The following is a 26,087-nucleotide window of genomic DNA, read 5'->3' on the forward strand; positions in this document are numbered from 1 at the left end:
CGGTCGCACAAAAAAGGCGGAACACTCTGAGTATGCGAGGTGCTGCGCTTTTTCTCCAGGCGGCAGTTTTCTGCTGCAAAAGCTCTCTACTCATTGAAAACTATGGAAAAAAGACGCTGGAGCTCAGAGTAACTCTTAAAATCATGTAAAATCGATCTTACCTGTGTAACATACAATCGTCGGTTACAGTTCACAGCATCCCATTTACCATCAGCTGTTGCTTGCACACAAGACTCTGCTCTGGGACCGTTATCTGGCTGATTTATTTGCCAGCTGTAATAACCAGTTTCGCTGGTTACACCAGTAGTTGACCATCTCCAGGAGATTGTTTCATTGCCCATAGTTATCTTCCAGGCCTCCGGATCGTCATGTAGTCCAATCCATGCTTTTGAGATGCCAGATCTGTTGAGCCTGCTAATGTCAGACACGCTTTCAATGGTAGCCAGGTCGGTGTACTTATCTCTGCAGTAATGTTGACCGTCAGCCCAGGTCATTTTCAAGTCGATGTAGTGAAACTGTCGATGCATGTAAAGAGAAGGGCTGCAAAATCCTGTGGAGTATGATAAAGAGCAAACTAAGATGCAAAAATAATGTCTGCTAGTCTGAATAATTTCTGAAGGCTTTTCAATCTGTTTTCTTTAGAAACATGATGTGAACATATTGTATATAAGAGGGAGAGAAAAAAAATAACCAAGTACTTACCAATTACCTGAGCCGTGTACAAAATGTACACACATTTTTGCCATTTACTAAGAAAGCCATTTAAACTGCTGTAACTTTTCAATACTATTTAAATGTATTCACTCTTCAGCATCACATAAACCAACAGCTGAGTAGTTCATTTTACTTATTTTATCACAGTTAAAGGAGATCTATTATATTCACTTTCACCATTAGTGTGGAACACCTATTGAGTAGCGCTGCAAGATGTGTAGCTCATAAAACTCCTTATTTATCTGATACTGGCGTCAGTAAAATCCCTCATGTCAGTCTCGGCCTGAAACAGTTTCTTTTAACTCCTGTTTCTTTAAGTCAAGTTAAAGTAACTTCTGTCGGCGTATTTAAATTAAAATTAAGTCCTTAAATCTATATAAATTAAAGTTCTTAGATCGTTTATTCATAACATCGATCCTCCTCTGGAACTTTCTGTCTGCGTATCTGAATGAAAACTATGGTTCAAAAGTCTGACAAAATCTGAGAGCTTTTGGACATTTTCAGCCCTGCGTGTCACACGTGAATCTTCTTAGTGTTGGTGACCCTATGATACACATCATTGTAACTTGTACAACAAGGTTGGGTCCTCAAAGCAGTTACTGTTGAATGATCCTCGAGTCAGATCAGAACTGCAGAAAATCTTACTCTGCACCAGACTCTTGGAATAAGATCCTCTGGAAGTCGCTCCCATCACACATCTGTAATATTGACTCTCTCCGTTTTTAAATCTCATCTCAAAACACATCTTTTTAAGCTTTTATCGATGTATTGTTGCTTTGTTGTTTTTATCTCTGCTTTGTAAGGTGATCTTGAGTGCTTTGAAAGGTGCCTTTAAATAAAATGTATAATAATATCACATTTCCTTGAGGGAAATTAACTTATATCTTTTGGGAAAATCAGCTTTTTCTTATTCTGCACCGGACTCTTGGAATAAGATCCTACATCTCCCTGAGGAAAATGAACTTTTACCTTTGTGGGATTTTAGAAACCTATTTTTAAAACCTCCAAACCTCTTTTTGTAACATAAGTTTGTTTCATTTATTTATATTTATTTTATTATTTTATTTTATTATTCTTGAGCTCACTTTATTTTTTTTCTAACATTATAGCACTTATTTCTTTTAAATGTCTTAGCTGTTGATTTAGCAGTCTTGTATTTATCTTTCTTCTGGTTCGTTTAATGATTTATTTTAAAATCTTTTAATTGTTCCTGTAATGACTCGATGTCATTGTAGTTGAGGGTTCCCTCTCAATGATCTCTCGAGTATGAATAAAGGTTAAATGGATATTTAAAGGTTATCTACAGTTTAGTGGCTTAAAAACTGGAAACTGAATTAAAAAAAATCAACAATACAATGATTAAAAAGATTAAAGCTCTTACCAAAGACGGATAAAAGCAAAGCCAATCTCAAATCCATCTCTGACTTCACTGAAAAGTAAAAGAAACAACAACATGAAAATAAGAAACAGAACAAAGCATTAATAAATGCGAAGACAGCATTACATATATTAAATCAAAGTGCATATCTGATACAATAAAATTATGAAAATACGTTTTTAGTTTTATATACTTGTTTTAAGACTATACATTTGCAATCATATAGTTGAATGCTTTTTTAAAGGTAAACATGCGTAGATGATGTCTGTTTTTCAAAATAAAAGGCTTAAAATCCTACGGCTTAAAATAAAAATAGTTATTATACAAACAGTAAGGAGCATATTATTTTAGTCGGCAGGGCACGAAAAGGTCTTTAAATTAAACTGTACTCACTTGTATTCCCAGCATTCAGCTTAAGGATTTACGGTCAGAAAATCCACCAAGCCTGGACTGCCTTGTTTCTCCAAGGAATGATCCAGCACTTGTCGCAGAGTGTCTGGTGCTGTGCACAAATAGGGCTTTAACATATTTCAATATCCAAATGAGCACCAAGACGAAGGTCACCTTGGCTTGGACGAAGGCTTGGTCTGCACTGAGGTGTTATTAAATCACAGGATGAAGTCTCAGTGGGCCTTAAGCCTCATGACAACAGCTACAACAATCCTGCCTGTCAGTCAGAATGCATCGTATGCCAATAAAGACATCAACTATTCAGACCAAAATCTTTTTTATTTCAAACCAGGCTGTGAACATGTGTGTTGTCTAAATGGACATTATAACATGGGGTGTGTATGTGAAGACCCGAAGTGAACACCCGAGGAACTGCAGTTTTTTTCACTTCCGCATCGGCTTCATTATATAACTCTGGAGGTTGCTGCTTGCTTGAAATGCAAACGTAAATACATTCAGCCTTTGGCATATTCTTTGTCATACCATTGACCTTGTATGAATTCATTCCTTCTCTAAAATTTAGATCATGCTCCTTGAACTCAAAGCCAATGTCTACAACCGTGCAACCAGCTTTGTAAACAATAGTTTGACAAAGGTTAAAAAAAAAAAAAAATTGTAATAGGACTCTGGAGAAGATAAAGACTCTGATATAGACACTGTCTAACAATATCTTTTTTACTATTATTATCCTGCAGGGTCTGGGGTTGGGGATGGTTGATTGAACTATAAGCCCAAAAGGTATGTTGTTGTTTTTTTTTTTATGTTCTGGACAAAAGGCTGTCTTATTGTTATATGGTAATATATAACATGCTTCTATAACTAGTTGTAGCCCATTTTTATTTTTTGCATGTTGTGTCATTTGATCTATCTTGTGTATTTCATGTTTTGTGTAATTTAAATTTCAGTAAACATTTGATCACAAACAATAATAATAATTGTAATAGGCTAACATAGCAACAATGGGAACGCTAATACCTTGGTGTGTACTAAACAGGGGTGTGTACACAGGGGTGGCATGGGCCCAACTTGGAAATCTGATTTGCCACCCCAAAAATCTTAAACTCTTATTAGCTATTTGCCCTGTCAGGCTTATGCTTTAACAGACTTTTAAGGCTTTTTTTTGTTGCAAAAGGCTGCTAGTAATTTTCTTTATGCATGGACTTGGTAAATGGACTTGAGCTTGTATAGTGCTTTTCTAGTCTTCTGATGATTCGACACGCTTTTACACCACATCACACCTACACATTCATACACATTCACACGCTGATGGCAGAGGTTGTTATGTGGCCATCAGAAGTAACTAGTCCCATTCATACACATTCATACGTTGCCGACAAACCAGTGGGAGCTACTTGGGGTTAAGTGTCCTTCCAAGGACACATCGGATGATATTCACCCTCTTCACAATCTAAGGTTTAGACTCAATGTGAGATAGCAGCATAAAATCGTGTAATGTGGACTTAAGTGTTGTTTTTATTGGAAAGGAAAGACACTGTCACAAGTGATTGTCTTCACCAATGACCATTGTTTATTTTCTTTGACACACATCAAAAGAACTACATGCTTTATTTCTACTGCTTTAAGTTCAACTGTGGCAAAACATTAACTGAATATATATACAGAAAGGTAACACGATAAATATATCTAGCAAACAAAACCATTATCTTATTTTACTGATTGCTCCAAATCCTTCCTACAGCACAAACTGCAGCAAAACATCAATAACGGAATTTAGTCTTTTCAATCCTAGTAAAAGTAACTAAGGAGGGCGGGGTTTGACAAATTAAACTATACATTCAGCTATGCAAATCTAATAATAAAATAAAAACATGAAATCCATGTTAATTATATTGCCACCACCAGATCCTACACCAAAAATAATTATACATTACAAAGTACCCTAGCTTGAGTGCCAATAGCCTGGCGGTTATGAAGCCGGCCCCATGTGCAGAGGGTGTAGTCCTCATTGCAGAGGCCATGGGTTTGAATCTGGCCTCAGCCTGTTGCTGCATATCATACCGTACTCTCTCGTCCCAACATTTCCTGTTTCTCTTCATCTGTCCTGTTCAAGAAAGGCCCAAAAACCCTAAATATATATAAATAGCCAAGCTTGCAGTTACTTTAGGCTAATAGTAGATATCACCCTCAAAACAACTATTTGTCAGTGGTAGTTCATTGACATCTATATTTTGGCAAGTTTAGGAAGGAATTAAAACATTGATGGGGATTAAAACAATTACATCAAGGAATATGAAGAGAAAGGGGAAGTACAGTATAAGGATTATATCTGATCATATAAAGGAAACCTACCCAACAGGGGAATAGGTAAGGGGACAAAAATATATTGAAAGTACCACAAAAGAAGAAACAAGGGAGTTTGTGCTGCTATAGAGTCCATTCTTAACTCTACCGGATTGATTTGATTGTTAATCAAAACAAAAAACTGTATATTCCCCTGTTATTAATGGTTATCACCAGCCATTGCCCAATGCTGGAAACAAAAACATCTGCAGGTTCACTTTTTGCTTCTAATTTGATTTGATTATTGTGTCATTCATAAACAATGTGTCCAGCCCCAAATAGGGGTTACTACAGAGAGACCAAAGCCCAAATGTAGACACCCAACAACAATAAAAACCAACTACACACAACATCTAGATGTTTCTTTAAGGCTTCTATTTCCATATGAAAATAAGGTATCGAGAAGAGGTAACCTTTTGATGTTGGAAACGTCTTGAATTATTCAAATGTAAGCACTCTTTATGAGTCATTATGGTTTTGGAAGTTTGACTTTACTTAGAAACTCTTTTGCTATTCACTTTTTTAAATCCTGCTGCCTTTACTTAGTATGCAGTCCGTAACTGGGCCCCAGAAAACTTTCCCCTCTTTCCCTCCTTATGGGCGGCCTTGGTCTGACTTTGTGTTTGGCTGGGAAAAGAAATTAAGAACCCCCAATGCTCTGAGGTTCTTTGTTTTTCTGTTTTTTGGGCTGAATCTTCCATCTCAGTTTGGTCTGAGGCAGTCCATACCTTTTCAATTCCACATCCAGCTGAGGAAGAACAAACAAAATTCAGAAACATTCTCAGAAACATGCTTGTCCCAAGTACATTTTCATCATAAGCCAGTTTGAGCACAACAAACGCGCCTGCTAGCATTTCCCTCCGTGCACCCTCTCCACGTTCCTTGGTACACTGATGCAGCAGGAGGTGTTTCGGTCCTGGCTAGACAGTTGAGCTGTTGACATTAGCTAGTTCTCAGCGTCTGTAATGTATGGCTTTGTTTGTCATACTAACATAGTGCCTCTACTTAGTATGGAGCAGCAGGGCATTCGGTCCATCCTGTTTTCATTCACTATTTCACTGGCAAACTTAAGATATTTAATTAGCTGTGCTAAGCCCACAGATTGTATTCATATTCTGAAAGTGACAAATAAAAAATGTTATCTTTGTTTTAGGCTCTCATCTGTGTGTTCAGCCGATAAAAACGTAACAGATATAATAGCTGAAATATCTTGAGCACATTTTATTGAGCTTCTTATGTTGAAATAATAATGTGACTCTCAAATAATAAAGTGCACAGCAGACTGAAGTCGACCCTAAAATAAGAACCCCTTTGTAACAAATAGGGACTGTATTGTGAATCTGGAATCAGTTTGAAGCAAAAGTCAATTTTGAACTGAATCGTAAACCCAGGAATTGAATTGAAGCGTGATAATTTGGAAGTTTCATAACCCTGGTGATGAACCCACTGTAGAGAAACAGGAGAAACTAAAAGGGAGGTTCACCTGAGCCAGAAGCTGTGTGTTGATAGCTGGATCCGTCATGTAAGCGCCAGTCCGAAATTCCATCCTTATCACAGACTTAACTTCTGGATCTGGACAATCAACAAACATATAATGACAAATCAAAGAGAAGCACATTTAGATAAAAAAAAAACATTAAAATGAGCTATACAACATCTATTAAAGGAAGGGTTGGCAATTTCCGAAAAACTTGCATGATTTTGAAAGTAGCATTCCCTCAGTGCTACGTCTACACCCACCCCCTCCCCTCTGTGCTCCCTCAAAAGCCACGCCCCCTCACTTACACGCATGAGCGCCGACCTTGCACCAGAAGTGGACCTCAGCTCATCGCTTGCATTGTGTAGAAACTAAATCATCTCATGTATCATTCTGCGGTAAGTAAACTCACAGTATAAACTCCGTCATCGGTGACGCCTTTTGAGTGTGCGTTAGAGCACACAACGGGTAGAGAACGAGCAGGGAGACAGGGAGGCGTGTGATTGGTTCATCAGATTGGTACCTCTTGTCAGACAATGGTCGAAATTTTTAGAGACTTACAATTGCTGCAGATGACGGCTTTTCTTTGTTCTTTTTTCAGGGCACCTTAATTATTAATTTCTGTCAGGACCAAAAGACAATTTCAACCAAAATCTTAAAAAGAGTTTCTGGAGGAAATTAACAACCCTCACATAATTGACATGTTTTTTTACTCTACTCTTTTGTATTTATATCAGAGTTCGCCTTGCGTTTTGAAAAGTTCCACTCGATATTCCGTAATTTACAAGCATCAGCAGCAAGTAGCTGTACATTAACATTTTTAAAACAAAGCCATGAGATGCAACAGTTTTGATATGAGCAAGGCAATCGCTGCATTTACAAGAGGGGTGTACGGACAGTGGGCCTTCTCTCTCTCTCCCTCTCTTTCTTTGAAGGTGATGGGATTCTGCTCTTCTGATTTTGCTTTTTAACAGGAGTTTTGTTGCTCGGAGCCGTGAGGCAAATTGCGAGCTCCTGCACTCTCTTGCATGCTCTATTTCTCCCCCGCTCTCGCTCTATCGTTCATGCAGCAATTTTATGAATAAATGAAAAATTAAATAAAAAAAGGTCGGAAATATAGTTTGGCGGCCCGCCCAGGTATCGTCTATTGTGTTGGAAGCACTGATATCAAATGCAACACACTGTACTTAAGCACCATTAAGCGCAAGCTGCTGGAACAAAATTTCATTTCTGTGTTAGCAGGCTTGTGCTGGCACATTTTTGTTAGCTCGTAGCTTCACATTACGTGTACATTTACACAGAATGACTGTGATCTACAAAACTCTTACGTGACAAATAAGCAGTGAGTAGGATATGTTATCCTTTCTTTTCTCCTTAGTCCTTGACTAAAACAGCTTTAATACCCCAGGGGAGGAGCCGGCCACCCCGTCACACAGCCAGCAAGACTCATGCTTCTGAAAGCAATGTCCGACTCCAGTTGTAATGTTGCCCTGAATTTAAGCTTGCTATGATTATATTTGGCTCTCAACCTATGGTCTTGTGCATACAACTAAGTCAAAGCTGATATCAAGTTCTGCATCTCTCCCTGTCGAGGTATATTGCCTAATTTGTGATGTATTGAACTATTACCTTCTTGGCAGATGAAAGGGAGCTTAGCTGCACAGTTAACATCTGCCCACAGATGTCCAGGATTCTCAGCCACACAGTATTCATTTTCACCATTTGGTTCTCCACTTATCCAATTTGTGAATGAGCTGCTGCTGTTATCAGACCAAGCCCATGGCACTCTGTACAGACCAATCCAAGCAGCAAGTGGGGATTTTTTTGCTCGGTAAGCATTTGTGTTTTCATCTTCGCTCTCAATCAGAGCCAGGTCCTTGTAGTTTTCTCTGCAGTAGTCACGAGCATCGGGCCATGATAGCGGGGTTGAGATGTGCACGTAGGTTTTCAATCCTCCCGTCTCTGCAATAAAGTGAAGCAAGTGTTGCATAAAAATAATTTAATTGAATGCAATCCACTTATGTATGGTATGTTTAATGAAAAGCTCCACTCTGATACTATTAAGGACACAAAGCATTTAAGCGCTCCCAGTTCAAAATATCTGAAATTTCAAAAAGGCCATTGGGCCATCAAGGTGACGGGCATGCGGAGCAAAAGTTGTCACCCTGGTAACAAAGATATGCCTGCACTGGCTTAGCCTATTATAAGGTTTAATAATTCATTAATTTGGACAGAAAGTTGCATTAATTGAGGCTGATCAACTTTAAACAGTATTGCACAGTCATCGTGTCTTTTCTGTGTGGAGGTTGCATGGGAGGGGCGTCTTAAAGAGACATCGACTGAAACAAACTGTTTATGGCAGTAAAATGAGGGGTTTTACTGGCACCAGTATTAGATAAATAAAGCCTTTATTTTGAGCTGCAAATCATGCAAAGCTTCTCTATAGGTTTCACAGACTGACGACATGAAGGGTGAAAGTGAAATTAGATATGGGATCTTTAACATTGAATGTAACAAGCGAGTTACTATTTGGATGACGCTTTTTAAGAGTGCATCACTATTTCATATCCTTGTAAATGGACTACCTGATTAATTGATTGGTAAGGTCAGAGGGTCAGAGTAACTAAAAAAACAAACACATTTTCTTACCAGTATAACATACGAAACTCAGCAACGCGTCACAGTTCACATCATTCCATGTTGCGGTACCATCTATCCCAACGCAGTACTCGAAATACATATTATCTGGTGCTATGGAAAACCAGTTTTGGTAACCATTTTGGCTCGTTTCACCGGTTTCCGACCATCTCCAGGAATTGGCGTCAATGCCCATGACTTTGAACCAAGAATTTGGGTCATCGCTCAGTCCGATCCATGCCTTTCCCGAAACTCGAACTCGGTTGTTCAGCTGGATTATGTCCTCCATGCTTTGGATGGTAGCCAGGTCGTCGTATTTGTCTCTGCAATAATGCTGAGCATCCGACCAGTTCAACTTTAGATCGACGTAATGGAACTGACAAAGGACTTTGCTTGAGGAAATGCAAAGTCCTGGGAAATAATGACAGAGAGCATATATATGATTATTAGATATTTTGTCCGTTTTAAATAAAGGTTATAATAATTTGTAGAACAACTGGTTTAAAAACAAGTCTGCAGACAATCTTGGTTTTACAGACACCACGCTGCAGTGTTTTAGAAGTTAAACTCTGTATTTTAGATGCTGGGTTTCTCCTCAAGCTTTACGAAGGTGTCCTGCAACAGATCCTTGACCCACTGACCAGACAGTGAGTGCGGATCAGGAAACATTGCTCAGGGTTAGCAATGAGGTCACAACTTATATTCAGAATCAGCTTTATTGGCAGGTATGCTCACACACAAGTAATTTGACTTGTGTGAACTGTGCTCTCTATGTACAAAAAGTACAACATTAAATTTCAACAATAAACTCAACATAAGCAAAGACTAATATGTTCAAGACTAAATATAGATTTTTGAAATTTGGTTCAGCAGCAAAGACCACGCCTCCAACACAACCCATTTCTGTTTCAAACGTATTTGAGCACGCCTTAATTACTTCTATTCCTATGTCGCTGATTTCACATCCCTCCCCCCAAACCCCTCTGTGATTTTTCACTTCTCTCTTCGTCTAAATAAAGGAACCACAGTGTCCATACAGACAGAAACGAAGAGAAGGCTCCACCACCTAGAGTCTCGACCCCTCTGGCTTCCTCACGTCGTCCCTACAAGTCCATTATCCTTCAACTTACTTCCCGTCTACATTTATCCATTCATCCCTCTACCTTTACCCTAATCCATCATCCCACATATCTTAACCCTGACCTCCATCTCTTTGTCCCTCAACTCTTACCCCCCCACCTCCATCCCTCGACCCTTACCTTCATCCCACATCCCTCGACCCTTACATTTCATACCTTCATCCCACATCCCACATCCCTTGACCCTTACCCACATCTCTTCATCCCTCAACTCTTAGCCCACATACCTTCATCCCTCCTTCCCTCCACCCTAACCTTCATCCCTTCATCCCTTTCATTCGTCCACCCTCAATCTCCTGATCATCCAACCTCGCTCATCGTTTCGATCTCCGACATGCATGTTATAAGAAAATCTTCTAAATCAATATCGTTCCTTGGTGTGGTCTTTGTTAGTGAAATGAGACAATAGTGCAGTGGTGGATAGTGCAAAGATGCTGAGAGATAAACATGATGATAAAATATGTCATTATGTAACAGATGGGTTAACTTACCTAATGAGGTGGAGAGGTTTTGCAGTATCTACAATAATCCTTTACTATTATTGTCTATTTGCCATTCCTGAGGTGTTGAGATCCACTCTTCAGGCTGTGTTGCAACAGAGCTCATATTCATAGCTCATTTCTGTATGCAGATGTTTGTTAACAATTTACAATACTTAATAATACTAAATTGTGACTTTGGAGATACATATTGTTTTGAGTCCTTGAAGAATTAAGGTAAGAAGATGTATATGTTGGTATTATCTTGTGTTACTTAAAAGTTGATGCATTTAGTGCAGACAGGAGGGGTAAATGAATGCTCTTCATTCAGCTGTGTGCACACAAACTTCAGGCCCAAGTCAGTGCACCAATTGGGCCAGCCCAGTCCAAAAAGTCTGGACACACCCCTGATGTAAAGAATCTCAAATTTACTTAGAGTCTACTTTAAATTTTTAATTTAGCCAACCTTTATTAATGATTTTAAAGACTGACCTCTTTAAAAAGTATTTTTATTTTCTGCAATTGGGTTCCAGTTACTTGTTTCCCAATATACGTGACATCCTCTTAAAAGCATCCAACGAAAGCAGGCTGATAAAGTGTTGGGTCTTTTTAGATAATATAAGAGTAGAGTAGCATCTTTTACCTGCTCTTTTATGTCTTGAGTGTCTTGAGATAACATTTGTTGTGGATTGGAGCTATATTAAAATTGATTGATAAATTTGATAGTAATATTGAACAAAAGTCTGATGTACTTGTTGGCTGAGAAGTAACAGGACATCATGGTGCTGATATGTGGACAATCTAAAATCAATAAACCAATCAGTTACTCTGAACAATTAGATTAGGTAAATAAAGCCCTTACCGAAGAAGAGGAAGATCAATGACATGAAACGATCCATCTTTACTTCTGAAAAAGGAGATAACGGGAAAGGAAATGTGTACAGTATATAAAAAAAATGGTTTTAGTTATTTTAAGTTGGCAGGTATGACAAAGCATTTATGGCTGCTCAACGTGAGTAAATAACACCTAAACAAATAACAAAAGCCCTGCTCATCGTCAGAGCACATGTAAATGGTTTATTGCGCCCCTAAACTGCTCTGCATAGCAAATTATGTCTAAGGGATCTTGTGCAGTTTGCATGAATTTAAATCGAGAACAATTTACATTTAATATTAGCATTTTTCCATGCTAATGAGCCCAGTGCAACATATACCCAATTTCAATAACAGCTGATGATCACTGGCAGCAGAAAGCGGTAGATGCTGTGAAAATTGTTATTTAAGTATTGCTGGTGAAAATAAGTTAATTCAGACATTTCAAGCTGTACCTTTGATTTTTAGTTAGTTTTTTCACAAGCTGTGGGTACATGTGGAATCATGAACAATTGAAGCTGCGTGTGCTGAATAGAAATGGCAACAGAAACCACATCAAACTAACAACAAGCAGTGTCTATAGACTAAAGATGGTTTACTTTGGTTCTCTGGGAACTATCAATGGTTCAGAGTTATCATGGGCTTGCTCTTTTGCAAAAAAAGGTATTTATCTAATTAAACTACATCAGTCACCATTGGTAAAATCATTGTCATTACCTGTGGGTTACCCCTAGGCGCAGTTCTTGAACCCCTCTTCTTCTCCCTACAAATGCTTCCACTTGGTAGTTTAATCCGTCCAGGGTGTGTCTCTTTTCTTTCGCTATGCGGAAAACACAGTTATAACCTCCACTAACACACAATACTCCTGAACGCCTTGATTCTCTCAGAGAATCAAGGCGTTCAAGTTTATAAAATTGGTAGATACCCCAAAACACACTTCTGATAAAGGGAAGCAAGACTGTTTTTGTCATCTTTGGGCAGTAAAAAAAACTCGACAATTGATCAGCGAATGTCTTGCCATCAGACAGAAATTTAGGATTCGACAGTGACCTTTCCCTTTGACGGGCAGAAAGTTGTGAGGTCCTGTTTTCTTCAGCACAAGAATCTTCTGAAAATTGTAAAACACTCTTGGGCCTTGCTCTCAATATACCTCTTAATTCAAGAAACTGCCCCATGTCTCATTCTTGTCCAAAATGCAGCTCTAACATCTATAATTTGCACTCAATGTGCGGACCATTTGTCAGTTACCTTTACAGTTTAGTATCGATTGTTAAGATTGCACTGATTTCTGTTAAAGAAGCAGTGAATGATACTCAGTATTCTTCAGGTAGAGACATAAAACATGTCACCCTTGTATAGAAATTTGTAAATGTAAGACATAAAATACTGATCATACATAAATGTTGTTTTATTTTCAGAAATAAAATGATTCCATAAATGAATCCAAACAGGGATTCTTTTTTTGTAATAAAAAATGTATAGTGTCAGCTATCGTTCAAAGTCAACACTTAAGTCAATTAAGGACAAAAAGCATTTGACTTAATTTTGGTTGTTATAAAGTCAAGATACTTACAGGTTTAAAACCAGGCTGTTGATTTTCACGTCTAAACTTCGCTTTAAATCCTCTAACCAGATGAGAGCTAATGTGGTCAGATACGCACTACTGATATTGAGTTTGGGTGTGTTAGCGGGTGAATGGCAAAAGGCTTTTTCCATATGCAAATCATGACCAAATTACCCTTTTTATCAAAGCAGCTAAACTAAGCTGCAACCTCCGGTGTTGAAGAAAGAAGCCAATGTGGAAGTGTAAAACTCGCAGTTCTTTGACCAAACACCCTGAAAGTGACATACACACCCAATGTCGTTTGTTTACAGCCTGGTTTAAAAAAAAACATCAGTTTTCATTACAAATCAGTTTTGCATAGGTTTTTTCTGGAGAAATTCCAGAAAAGGGTCGTGTCATTCCATTCTGCCCAAAGAGTTCAAATACTTCAACATCCAGAATGCACTGGGTGTGTTGCCTTTCTCGACTACTCCCAGGTTGTCCCCTATTGGACAGACCAGCGCTTGAGGCAGAGCTTCCCCCCTCTCATCACCAGCTGGTGTTGCTTCAACCTCTGCTGGAGCGGCCCTCTTTCTCCTCTGCACACTGTGATTCTTACGCAAAGAGTACAAAGAGTATTATTGTGTTTTACTGTACATATTTTGACTCAATTTCAAAGTTCTAATCAATTTACAGGTTTATATTTCAGAAATACAATGAATATTTGCTATGTATGGTGAGGACTGAAGTTAATAATCTTATCCATTTAAATTGGAATTATGCATTACTAGATAATATTGCTATGGCAGTCTTTATTCAAGCATTTCTCTGGGTCGTTAGGGTGATAGGTGTGACACAAATCCTAGGGTTTTAGGAGGGTTAAGGAAACATGCTATGCTGAAGAGCTGGTTTCTCTGACAACAATGCAGCAGCCAGTATGTCCTCCTTCTGACTTTAGATTCTGGTCCTGAATGATCTGTGTTTGTTTGGACCAGAGAAGGTAGGCGGTTTTAAGGCACCCCCACACGGCCGTTTTGGACGCCCCTTGGTTTGCCAGATATGAGAGCAGTTATCAGGTCAAACCAACAGGTGTTGCAGCGATGGAAGCGGGCAAGAGAAGTGGTTCAGATAGAAGTGATTGTACCTGACTTAAAAAGCCTCTGCATGTTTCTAATAAGCTCCACGAGCAGAAACGTGCTCAAACTAGGATCAATATTGGAGATACTTTTGAAAACTGGAGCGAGGTTAGAAGGCAGAAAGGTTTACAGACCGATGCAGAGCTGGCTAAACACTGAAGTTACAGTGTCCGTGACATGACAATCTGCGTGCACATCGACTCTAGAGAGGAAGGGGCGGGCTTGGTCACCTCTCTCCAATGATTTGAATTTTGACTGCAGTACCCATTTTAAACACTAGGTGTCAGTTATATATTGCTCCTTTAACACAGACCAAAAATATAATAAAAACAAAAACAAATCGACCGATCTATCTTTATTTGTATTGCACCAATTCAAAACACATTATCTCGTGACACTTCACAGAAAGAGCAGATCTAGAACGTACTCTTTGTTATATCATATTATACATTATGATATTATTATTATCTACTAAGACCCAACATTAATCCATGATGAGCACTAAGCTACATTCAGCAAAGTTACAGTGCCAAAAAAAAAACGTCCTTTAGGAGGCAGCGATGTCTCGAGCTTCTCCCTCATTATAGAGACATTCACAGAGGATATACTAGATTTCTATTCATGTGAAAAATATCGCACATTCTTCCTTTAAAACAAGATCACACCCGGGCTACGCTTCTGCCTTCAGTCTGTAACTCAACAAATAACAAGCAGTAATGATCAGTGGATTCTTTATGATCCCTGAACATCACACAACAAACCATTGATCATAAATGTCGTGGTAATCTTCCTGTGTTGCTCTCATCAGGTGGACAAGTATCTTCATGAAAAGATGAAAGAATGTAGATAGTTAGAGATTCATTTTGTGCGTGTGTTTGTACATGTGCAGAAGCTTTTTGTGATTACCTTTTTCTTGTTGCTGCTCCTGTGTTTTCACTGGTCGAGTCCTCCAGGTCAGTTTCACATCCAGTCCCTGCTCAGCAAATGCTGTACGCATCTACAAAAGGGAAGAATTAAGTTCCATTTTATCATGAAAATATTATATATTATTATGGTGGAAAAGGACAGACTACCTTCCTCATGATTGTAAGAATAATTTATGAGGACTTAATTACTCTGCATGTTTGAGTGCATGGTCTTGCGGAACAGTCTTTTACATTTCACTGCACATCTGTATGAGCATGTGACAAATAAAAATCTTGAATCTTGAATCACTCTCCCTGTGCTGTGACCTTGCCGTGGTGGAGAGGCTTGCATGCTTCTATGATCCTGAGAGCTATGCTGGAGGGAGCCTATGCCACCCAAACTCTTTGGGTGGCAGTATGACCACTTCTGATGAAAGCCGAAAGGAAGTCAGGAGTGCGAAAGAGGGCCTACTAGGGCCTAAAACCAAGATCTGCATTGGAGCATGGAACGTCCGAACCATGTTTGAGACCACCAAGACAGCACAAGTCCTCAGTGAGAGGACCACCTGGACATCCTGGGGATAAGTGAGTCACTGGACTTCAATTCAATTCAAATCAATTCAATTCAAAAAACTTTATTTGTCCCCGGTGGGCAATTCAAAGGCACACAGAGCAGTAAATTAACAACAGTGCAAGTAGACGAAACATGTTAACCTAAATATAAAGTGTCAATTTAAATACAATTTAAAGCTTAAACTTCACTTAAAAATACAAAATATAAGGAGTAGATATGAGTGGACAGTGATCGGACTAACAGATGTAAACAGATGTAACCATAACTATGTGCAGTAGTGACCAGATGTAAACAGAACTATGTGCAGTAAACGAGAAATAAATATAAAGTGGAGGAAATAATTATTTGATCCCCTGCTGATTTTGTAAGTTTGCCCGATTTCAAAGAAGTGAGAGGTCTATAATTTTTATGGTACTTTTATTATGAAAAACAGAGACAAAATATTTTTTAAAAAGTCCAGAAAAAAAACATTACATTAAGTTATAAATTAATTTGCATTTGATCAAAGGAAATAAGTACTTGATGCGGTGAAGTTGTCCTGTACCCTTAGCAGAGAAACAGCCCAAAGGCATAATGTTTCCTCCTCCATGCTTGACGGTGAGGGATGTTGTTCTTGGGTTGGTATTCAGCATTTCTCTCCCTCCAGACACAACAACTCCAGTTTTTGCCAAAGAGTTCAATTTGGTCTCATCTGACCACATCACCTTCTCCCAAGCCTTCTCTGAATCATTTAGGTGTTCATTGGCAAACTTCAGACGGGCCATCCTGAGCATGGGGACCTTGCGGACACTGCAGGATTTAAATCCATTAGGGTGCAGTGTGTTTCCAATGGTTTTCTTGCTGACTGTGGTCCTAGCTGCCTTGAGATCATTACAAACCTCCTCCCGTGTAGTTCTGGGCTGATCCCTCACCCTTCTCATGATCATCCTTACCCCACGACGCGAGATCTTGCATGGAGCTCCAGACAGAGGGTGATTGATGGTTATTTTAAATTTCTTCCATTTTATTATAATTGCAGTTTCTCCTTCTCACCAAGCTTCTTGCTGATGGTCTTGTAGCCCAGTCCAGCCTTGTGCAGGTCTACAATCTTGTCCCTGATGTCCTTTGAAATTTCTTTGGTCTTGCCCATGGTGGTGGAGTGGTTGGAAAGGAAGAGATTGATTCTGTTGACATGTGTCTTTTACACCCATAACGAGCAGTGATTGGGAGTACTTTCTTAAAGTGACAGGACTAATCTGAGTGCCACCCGGGCAAATAACCGGTCTGTGGGAGCCAGAATTCATGTTGGTTTGTAGGGGATCAAATACTTATTTCCTTCAATCAAATGCAGATGAATTTGTAACTTTATACAATATTTTTTTTCTGGACTTTTTTTTTTAATATTCTATCTCTGTTTGTTAAAACAAAGGTACCATAACATTTATAGACTGCTCACTTCTTTGTAATTGGTCAAACTTACAAAATCAGCAGGGGATCAAATAATTATTTCCTCCACTGTATATATACAGAGCTATGTGCAGGTAGGCTAAATACTAAATGATAAGTTAATAAGGTGCATGGTGAATAATGGAACAAGAGAACTAATATATGAGACCAGATAAAGCAGAGGCAGTTAAGGTGTATGGCAAATGGAAGGAAGTAAAAACAGTGCTCTGCGGGGCAGGCAAAACGATATCACGCACAGGCTGCCTGATCATACAGAGGTCCGCTGGTTTAACCGTGGAGCAGCGCTAAAATGCTTCCTCGAATTGCGCACGGAGATGGCACAGATTCATGGAGCATAAAAAGTCAGTGACAGAGTTAGATTACGATAGTGCGGACACGTAGAAGAACGGACTGCCAGACTCGTATCAAAAGTTGTTTAAAGGAGTTTACTTAGTTGAAGAACGTGCACTCCACACGGAGCTGATCAGACTGCAGTGATCAACGCTGAAGGATCAATTCAAGTCTGTTGGTTTGGAAACATGTTATCATTTTATAATGCCTAACACTAAAATACCCGAAGATGCATCAAAGACACTCTGTTTGTTTGTGATAACTTATTCATGTGAGCAGGTTTTATCTGTAATGAACCTGAGTGCAAACTGTGCTGTGGCCTGACACACAGATCTAAAGTCTCTCTCTCTCTCTCTCTAGTAATGCACTGATCCCAGGGCAGGTAGAATAACCTGTGTCAAAGTTTCTATAACCTTGAACAGCAATATTTAAACATAATATAATAATCTCAAACAAAACATAATTATTTCTGTAATGTGGTACATTTAAATATTTCTATGTGCTAGCATGCAGTTTGCAATGACAGTTAACCCCTCTGCTTAATGTTAATGTTAAAGTCTTCTATACAATCATACATTAGCCTATATATCCATGTGTTGAGTTATAGTGATGTTGGCAAAATTAGTCCGGCCCACTTGAGGTCTCATTTGAACAATAGGACTTTGACATCCCTGCTCTACAGGGTGTTTGGGCAAATGCGTCCCCGGGGTCTGAACACCTATTCAAAGGTTCCAGGAAAGAGACTACAGGAGCTGATAGTGTAGGGGGTAGTGTGCTTCGGAGTTGGGTGTTTAGTTTGGTGTTAAGATTGTATTATCTTATTGTAAATTGAATATTTATTTTAGGTATTCGGCAAATAGTTTTATTATATATTTAAAAAAATATTTATAAAAAGGTGGCATGTTGTTTGACCAGTTAATAAAATGCAAACATCCCTGTGGTGGAAAAGTGGTTTGCTCCAATTAGTGGAAAGATTTAAAAAGGCTGTGTGATGCTTTATGTGGGGTTGCTGCTTTGCTCCACAGCAAATCATGTGTTTCTGACGCTGTTATGCAAAATAAATTATAGCAGTTGATTTGTACCATACTTTGCCTCTTCCTTCGTCACTACTATCCAGCTGCTCAGTGGTCATTCTTCACAGGAAAGGATGATGGTTTGGTTCAAATTATTCAATTAAAGGAATGTGGGACTTTTTGATCCAGTAGATGTCACACTTGAGCGCCAGCATGAAAATAAAACAAACTTCTGTTTGGCCACCCCTCCTCCATACTGAAGCCTCCGCTCTCCTCCAGCGACACACCGCCAAAGTCCCTCCACTCGCGTCAGCACAAAGGGGTTTAGCTCAAGCGGCGGACAAAAGTGTGCTTGGCTCAAGCGGCAAGTACCTGTGCCCTGCAGTGTTGTGTTAACAGGCTAATGCTAGCACTCTTTAGTTTGCTCATAGCTTCAGATTGCATGCAAATTTAGACAGAATGACTGTGATCTGAAATGCTTACATGTCATCCCAAAGCGTGTGTTTTAAGATTCAGCATGCCAGCATTCAGGACTAAGAGACTATGGAATTAAGTTGTCCTGGCTGCCATCGTCTTTTTAAACGAGTAACTGTGTTGCTTTTTTACCTGTTTTTCTCTATTGTATTTGATGTCCATTGGACTTTTACTTCCCTTATCGTTCTTATGTTGTATGTTGATTATTGATTGGATGTATGTGTGTTTTTACTGCTGACTGCCACACAAATTGCCCTCTCACAGGGATAAGAAAGACAACCTTGCCCCTTGGACTGCAGCAACTCAGTTTTTACTCATCTTTAAAACAAACTATACCTGTTGCACCAGCTCTGCACTGACAGCTGGATCTTCCAGGTCTGCGCTGGACTTGATCTTCATCTTCACTGTAATTTTGCGGGTCTTGTTAGCTGCATCTGATCACAATCAACAGACAGACATACACATTAAATGTTATAATTAAATGTTAATTTATTCCAAAAGTTCCATCTTTGTGTGGATTTGCATCTTCAGTTTTTGGACTGTTGGTTGATCAGTCATTTCCAAGACGAATGCTTAATCAGTTTATTTATAGGATGATCGGGAATCTAATAACAGATTAATCCTTTGTTGCAGCCCTAGTTAAGGCCAGTGGCAGCATTTATTGATTAAGTAGTTAGCTAGGTTGACCATACTTCCCAATTCGACTGTCCCATTTTCAAGCTACTGACTCCGGAGTCCCCACAAATATCTATTTTACTATAATATGTCCCGATTTGGAACAGTCCCTATCCCAGTTGTAATCAACCAAAATAATACACTGTGCTAACAACTCTGATTTGTCTGTTTTCAAGTCAATCAATGTCATTGCCAAGGCTGTTGCTGTTTAAAGCAATAGAAAAACATCACTAATGTAAGACCAGGTAAAGTTCCATACTGATTTGTCTGTGCATGTATCAATCAATCTCAGGGTTGCAGCTGTTGCTAAGCTAGCTTAGTTTATCTTGCTAACAGGACCTGCTGCGTAACGACAGATAGGCGAGCTGTCATACTGAACAGGAAGTCAGCGTTTTCCAAAGAGCTCCAGGAGAGTAACTGCTTCCTTTGAAAAGTACCAGGCTATGAATATGCTGCATTTTGCACACACTGCAAATGTCAATTTTCAGTTGCCCACAGTGGAAATGCAGAGATAAAAAGGCATATTAAAGCGAGCAAACACAAACGGTGTGTACAGGCTGGAAGTTGCACTGTGAAGACCCACTTCAGTGAGGCAAACGACGGCAATAACCAACTTAAACCAGCTGCTCAGGAGAAAACCTTTACCTACCACCTTGTGTGACCAGAGCAGGTCGCCGATCCGTGGATCCATCGTCCTGTCTCAGTTCTTCCCCTGTCTCCACTACAGACCTGGACTCCAACCCCTCCAGTCTTGTCAAGGCCTGCCTTCTCACCCTATCCACACTCATTATCTCAACAGTAAACTCCTCCCTATCTACTGGCTCTGTTCCACTTTCCCTCAAACTTGCTGTTGTCACCCCCGATTAAAAAAAACAAACCCTGGACTCAATCCCGACAGGCCCAGTGTACACATGGTTTTGTGCCCCGATTTGCAGGTTTGAGAAAATGCACACCCTATAGGACTGACTCCACTGTTAAACCTACATGTTGAACTGAAGCGTGTCATCGGGAAAATAATGCTAATGGTAACTCAACATTAAACCTGACCAATATATCATCAGTGCTGTGTTCAAAGAAAGAAGTTCTGCAACAGACAACTCCAGCATGTTTCAAAAGTAACACGAGAAATGCTTTGGTGATTCATACCTCCGTAGCAGAAGAAAGGTAATTGTTTTTCTGTGCACCCCTCGTCAAACCAGGTTCCATCTGACACCTGTGCAGCTACACAACTATCTACAGCCCGGTTGTCAGGTTGACCGATCCTCCAGTTTTGGAATGAGAAGTTTCCTCCTGGTTCGGACCAAGCCCAGACTTCAGGCTGGTAGAGGCCAATCCACCCTACTGACTCTTTTGGCATCAGATGATGGATACGTGAATCCCCAGCTTCATTGGGGACGTAGGCCAGAGTTGAATTTTGTGAGTTACAGTAAGCTTCAGACTTGTTCCAACTCATTTTGCTGGGACCAATTTGGTAATCCAGTCCTGTTTAGATGAAGACAATGAAAAGGTGAAAGACATAGTTATACATACGGTGGATTATCAGAAATATTTTTACATTACAAGTTAGATGCATCAATTTTGTGCAAAATTAAGAGGCTAAATGTATGAAAAACTTTGTTCTCTTCTAACAATTTTGTGCTCTTGTAGTGCACAAATTGTCAAAACATAAAATCCAATGCCCATGGAAGTTAAAGGCTTTAGGCTTGGCCCATTGAGACCCTCAAGAAGGCATACTGTTCCTACTCCTCTTTCAGTTATGATTGTCGCTCCTCTCCAGCCTCTTGTCCACTTTTGGATCATTCCTTCACAACATGCTTCTATTTGATGACGTCATACAATTTGCTGCGCAAAAGCATATTTTATTAATTAATTGTAATGTTCAGTATTATAAATATTGAGAGTATTAACAGCAGCTCAAACGACATTTCAAAATCAAAACGTTCAAACGGTTTATGACCAGTTTTTATAGTTTTTAATAAGGAGGGAGGGTGACGTGCAGACGCAGAGACAGACGACCGCTCAGCACACATTGAGCAGTTTGGACGCCATCAGTCTGTTAACAGAAACTGCAGTCTGCCATGTGGTTAACATTGAGCAATGATCAATTTAACTTTTTGTTTGTCCACTTACATGCGCAATGGCACATTCCCGGACTCTCGCTCGCCCGTATAGCGCTCTCTCTCTCCCTCTCAAGTGCGGTCTGCGGACCAACCTTTATCTTTAAATGCACGTTTTTGACATTATGAGGAAGAGTAACTCTTAAAAAAAAGGTCTGATTTAATGTTTAGACTTAAAAGTAAACTTTGAGTGCAGTTTTCCAAGACAACAGGTGAGCAGCGGAGCTGCGCGGCGTCTTTAGGCAAAATGGATTTGTTCCGCTCTTTCATTTGTTTTGCAGGTTCTAGAAGAATATTCAACTAGAATCTCGATATTTAGGTTTACAACTAGTTATGCTGCTTTGTCTGACAGGGTGATCAAACGTCTTTGATTGTGTTTAAAACCTCCGAAACCTGTGCAGCGATTGAAAGGCTCTGAACGGCTGTGAATTGTAACACTCTGCAGGAGGTAAACAAGGTACGGTCCGTTTTAGGGAACGGACAAACAATCACACATTCCGGTGTAGGCTACTGCACCCACACATCACATTTAACTGGGTAAACTGTACTTTAAATGTACTTAGAAAAGAAAAAAAAAAACTTTAAATGTTCTTATAGCCTAGTTGATAATAATTCCCTGACGCTAGCGGGGCAAATTAGACTATGGCACCATGCTGGTGCTCAAGGGCGACATCTGCTGGATCAAAAAATTGCATATTCTTCCTTTAATGGACCTCTACGTCATCCATTAATTCCTGATAATGGACACCTCGTCTGTTCTTGATCCTCGAAAACTCCAAGTAACTATAATAATAAGGCTCATACTCACCATCAGAACAAATTGGATATTTCAAAAGAGAGCAGGTGTTAGCGTCCCAGAGACCTTGTTTTTCTATGGCCGCACATAACTCATTTCCGTTGAGATTCCCTTGCTGACTATCTCTCCAGTTATGATATGTCAGTGGTTGTCCATTCAGCCAGGTCCATTCAGAAAATTTATTGTACAGACCAATCCAGGCCTCTCCTGTGTATCCATTTGTTGGAGTCGCCATCATTGTGGTCACGTTGTCTAGGCTCAGTATTTGAGCAAGATTGATGTAGTGAGAGACACAGTACAGAAATGCATCATCCCACGTCATCGCCTCTGAGATGAAGAAGAAGGCGTTTTGTAGAGATGTTGAGGGAACGCAGAAACCTGGGGAGAAAGGGAATATTTTCAAAATGATGAATCATCTTGTTTGCTGGGGGGGGGGGGCCAACACAGAACATACAACACAAGTGGCACAGACACATTCAGCAACACAAACAACGGTTCTCATGCACCAACCCACCATTATTCCCGTATCGCCACTACACCCACACAATGTAGTGAGAAGAACTAGATTTCACATCACATATTACACTAATAACATTGATTGTATCGACAGTAGTGGTACTACTGATGATAATAACAAAGGTTACAAGCAGAAGCCTCATAATTAAGGGGGCAGGAAGACATCACTGTTGTCATGGCGATTTAAGAAGTCATAATAGTAAGTAATAATAATAATAATAATAATAATAATAATAATAAAGTAAGGCTCTTATGAAATGTCAATGGAGGATTTGAATCGGGAAATGTACTTACAGACCCAGAGCAGCAGAAAAAGTAGGTGGTGACTGTTAAGCTCTATAATGTGTTTTCAAAGGTAAGAAAAGGGGTAGTTGTTCTTCTGTTATCTGGCAAATGATTCCTGTCAGAAGGAGCTTTACATTTAAAGGCACATCTGCTGTTTTCTTTTTTTGGTACTCGGGATGAAGACAAAAAGTTTGCTGGGTGTGTCTGAGTGAGTATGAGGATGTGTGTGTTGAATTGAACTTTATAAAAAAAGATTTATATTCAGTCGGTCATCTCACCTGCTATCAGGAGAACCACAAACTTGCTGTTGTCCATTTTGATTTTAAGTAACTGTGGATAAAATCAAATCAAATACAAATGATAAATTACAATAACACATGGTTAAAAAAAGATAGATATGTGATTTATTGATGAGATGTCACTTAGTGAATCTTCTGTTGATTTTTTATTTGTTTGTATCCTAATCCTTTTGTAAGTCTGATATTTATGCATCTAGCAGCTAAACAGAGTTTATTCTTTAACAGGCTAAAGGCCTTTGCACAGCTTTTCCCGGATGTGTTTTTTTAAGATCCGTGATCCGATACGTACAGACTACATGAACGCCACCCAATTGCCCCCCATGTGATGACGTCAAGTCGGCAAGTCAGGCGCCTAATTTTGTTCTAGTTTCCGAGGTGTTTCTCCGACTTGAGCGGGGAGTTTATGTACCTTTTTATAACTCAGAAACTCGTTTTTCCAATGTGTCCGACACCTCACGAATAGACCAATTGGCCCTCGACTTTCCGTCACATTTGTCATCACATTTGGGGACGAAACATGTTTTGTGAATGATAATATACTTATGATTAATTCACGTAGTGCACAATAACTTTTTGCTCAAATATAACTTGTAACAGAGAGATTCCTCACATCTTCTTCGTAGCATCCACATTCAGACTTCCAAAACTGAAATCAGGTGAACGCATTGAAGTCGGAAAAAACTTGGAAACCGGGACCAGGAGCACATGGATGCAGCATATTTCAAAACTGTCAGACTAACACCGAACTTCGACCAGATATGTGTGCATTGCGTGTCCAGTCCGTTTCGGCTGCGTGCACCCGCGTCAACACCCACCGGCTGCCTTCTCCGTCCGCAGCACGCAGAGCACAGCCGTCAGCTGCAAACAAACTAACTGGCGACAGTGCGAGATAATACGATGTATGTGGTGTAAAACTCTATATAAACCTTATAAACACATAAACAAACACACAAACGGTAATTTCTCTGAACCGTTAAAACGGAGTGTTGTTGTTTTTTTTAATTAACCGGATGTTTTAATGTAGTATTGGTGTCTAACTTCCCGTCTTACTTGTTCAGCACACTCTCTAAGTTTGACGCTCTTGTTTCTCTTGGACAAATTAAGGGCGCGGTCACACTGGCCATCCGTACCGTGCCCAAGCACGCGTCAACGCTAAAGTCCAGTTCGTTTGACCAGTGTGACCGCTCCGTATCGTGCTCAGGCACGGTACACTGCCTCGACTTTGGCACACTTCAGAGAGGTGTGCTTCATCACGGTACACTTCATGCACGAGCACAAGCATGCGGGTACACAACGCTGACAGCCTTCATTAAGGAGAAATCCAGAGTTTCAGGTCTGTATCTGACTAAAATGACACAATATAAGACACAAAGTAGCTGTCATGTTCTCTGTGTTGTTCTCCGATGTGCGGGCGCGGACTTGCCCACGGACTTGGCCGCGCATCTATTTTATTTATTTATTTATTTATTGCTGTGTCTGATTAAAATTGCTTAAAATAAGCTGAAAAGTCAGTAAAGTGGCTGTCATGCTCTCTGTGTTTTTCTCTGATGTGCAGACGCGGACTCGACTGCACGTCTCTTTTTCTGTCTCTCTCTCTCTCGCTTCATAATAACATAAAGCGTGCATGTGTTGTATTACGACGTTATGTACAAGAGGTAATCGTGCTTTTAGGCACGGTAAGTCCTGGCCAGTGTGACCGCGGGCCGTGCCGGCCAGCATGGGAATGGCGCAGCGGGGGGGCCAATCGTGCTTGAGTACGGCACGGTACAGATGGCCAGTGTGACCGCGCCCTAAGACAATGATGTGAAAGCACCTCACTGCAGTGTGTGACTGACTCTCTTTGTCGTTTAGTTTGAGCACTTTTTTTGTAGCTCTACGACATCGTAAATGAGGGAAACATAGATTAATTTTTAGGCTTAAATAAAGGTTTGAAATTAAATTAAATTTGATGGTTTATTTTTTATTTTTTCTGTTACTTTTTATCCGATCATTTACTATGAAGCAATCTGCACACAAGTATGACAAATTTAGATTTTAATGTTTTTGCATTTTGACGCATTGCATCGTCCTCCAAGTCCGACTCTGAGGTTCGATGCAGTGCGTCAAAACATTGTTTCGCAACTTTGTTTGCACCAAAATGACTTTGCCCTAAGTGATTTGTGTGCTCCAGTGTACTCTCTTTGGATTCTCCCTGAGAGGAGTCCACTGACTTATAATTTGAACGTCTAGGTCTTTCTCTGAGATCACCGACCTCTACTTGTGGAGCAGCTGATGCAAAAAGTTTCCTTCTACCTTAATATTTTTGCCTTCAGCTCACAGAAGAATATGTTGTATCCTGTATTATCTTTATTTTTGGGCTTTTTATGCCTTTACTTTAGAGATAGGACAGTGGAAAGAGTCAGATATCAGGGACAGAGAGTGAGAGAGAGAGAGTGGAAAATTACATGCAGGAAAGGAGCCCCAACAGAACCTGAACCCGGGCCGCCCGCCTGGAGGACTATAGCCTCTGCACATGGGCCACCAGACAAAC

General features: G+C 39.8%; 2 protein-coding genes across 2 annotated transcripts; both read right to left on the reverse strand.

Annotated features, from left to right (window-relative positions):
- Positions 1 to 4,243: 4,243 nt before the first annotated feature.
- LOC132983499 (macrophage mannose receptor 1-like) lies at positions 4,244 to 12,486 on the reverse strand. The gene is made up of 6 exons (XM_061049821.1): positions 12,166 to 12,486; positions 11,438 to 11,482; positions 8,970 to 9,368; positions 7,950 to 8,282; positions 6,327 to 6,415; positions 4,244 to 5,591 (listed from the first exon to the last, which is right to left on the reverse strand). The coding sequence occupies exons 2-6, from the start codon at positions 11,472 to 11,474 to the stop codon at positions 5,484 to 5,486; spliced, it is 966 nt and encodes a 321-aa protein (XP_060905804.1). The 5' UTR covers positions 11,475 to 11,482; positions 12,166 to 12,486; the 3' UTR covers positions 4,244 to 5,483.
- Positions 12,487 to 14,472: 1,986 nt separating this feature from the next.
- On the reverse strand, positions 14,473 to 23,586 carry LOC132983111 (C-type mannose receptor 2-like). Its single transcript, XM_061049355.1, has 6 exons — positions 23,537 to 23,586; positions 22,470 to 22,835; positions 20,691 to 21,026; positions 19,206 to 19,303; positions 15,034 to 15,124; positions 14,473 to 14,947 (listed from the first exon to the last, which is right to left on the reverse strand). The coding sequence occupies exons 1-6, from the start codon at positions 23,571 to 23,573 to the stop codon at positions 14,895 to 14,897; spliced, it is 981 nt and encodes a 326-aa protein (XP_060905338.1). The 5' UTR covers positions 23,574 to 23,586; the 3' UTR covers positions 14,473 to 14,894.
- Positions 23,587 to 26,087: the final 2,501 nt, after the last annotated feature.

The sequence above is a fragment of the Labrus mixtus genome, chromosome 11, assembly GCF_963584025.1.
Source record: "Labrus mixtus chromosome 11, fLabMix1.1, whole genome shotgun sequence".
Classification (NCBI taxonomy): Eukaryota; Metazoa; Chordata; class Actinopteri; order Labriformes; family Labridae; genus Labrus; species Labrus mixtus.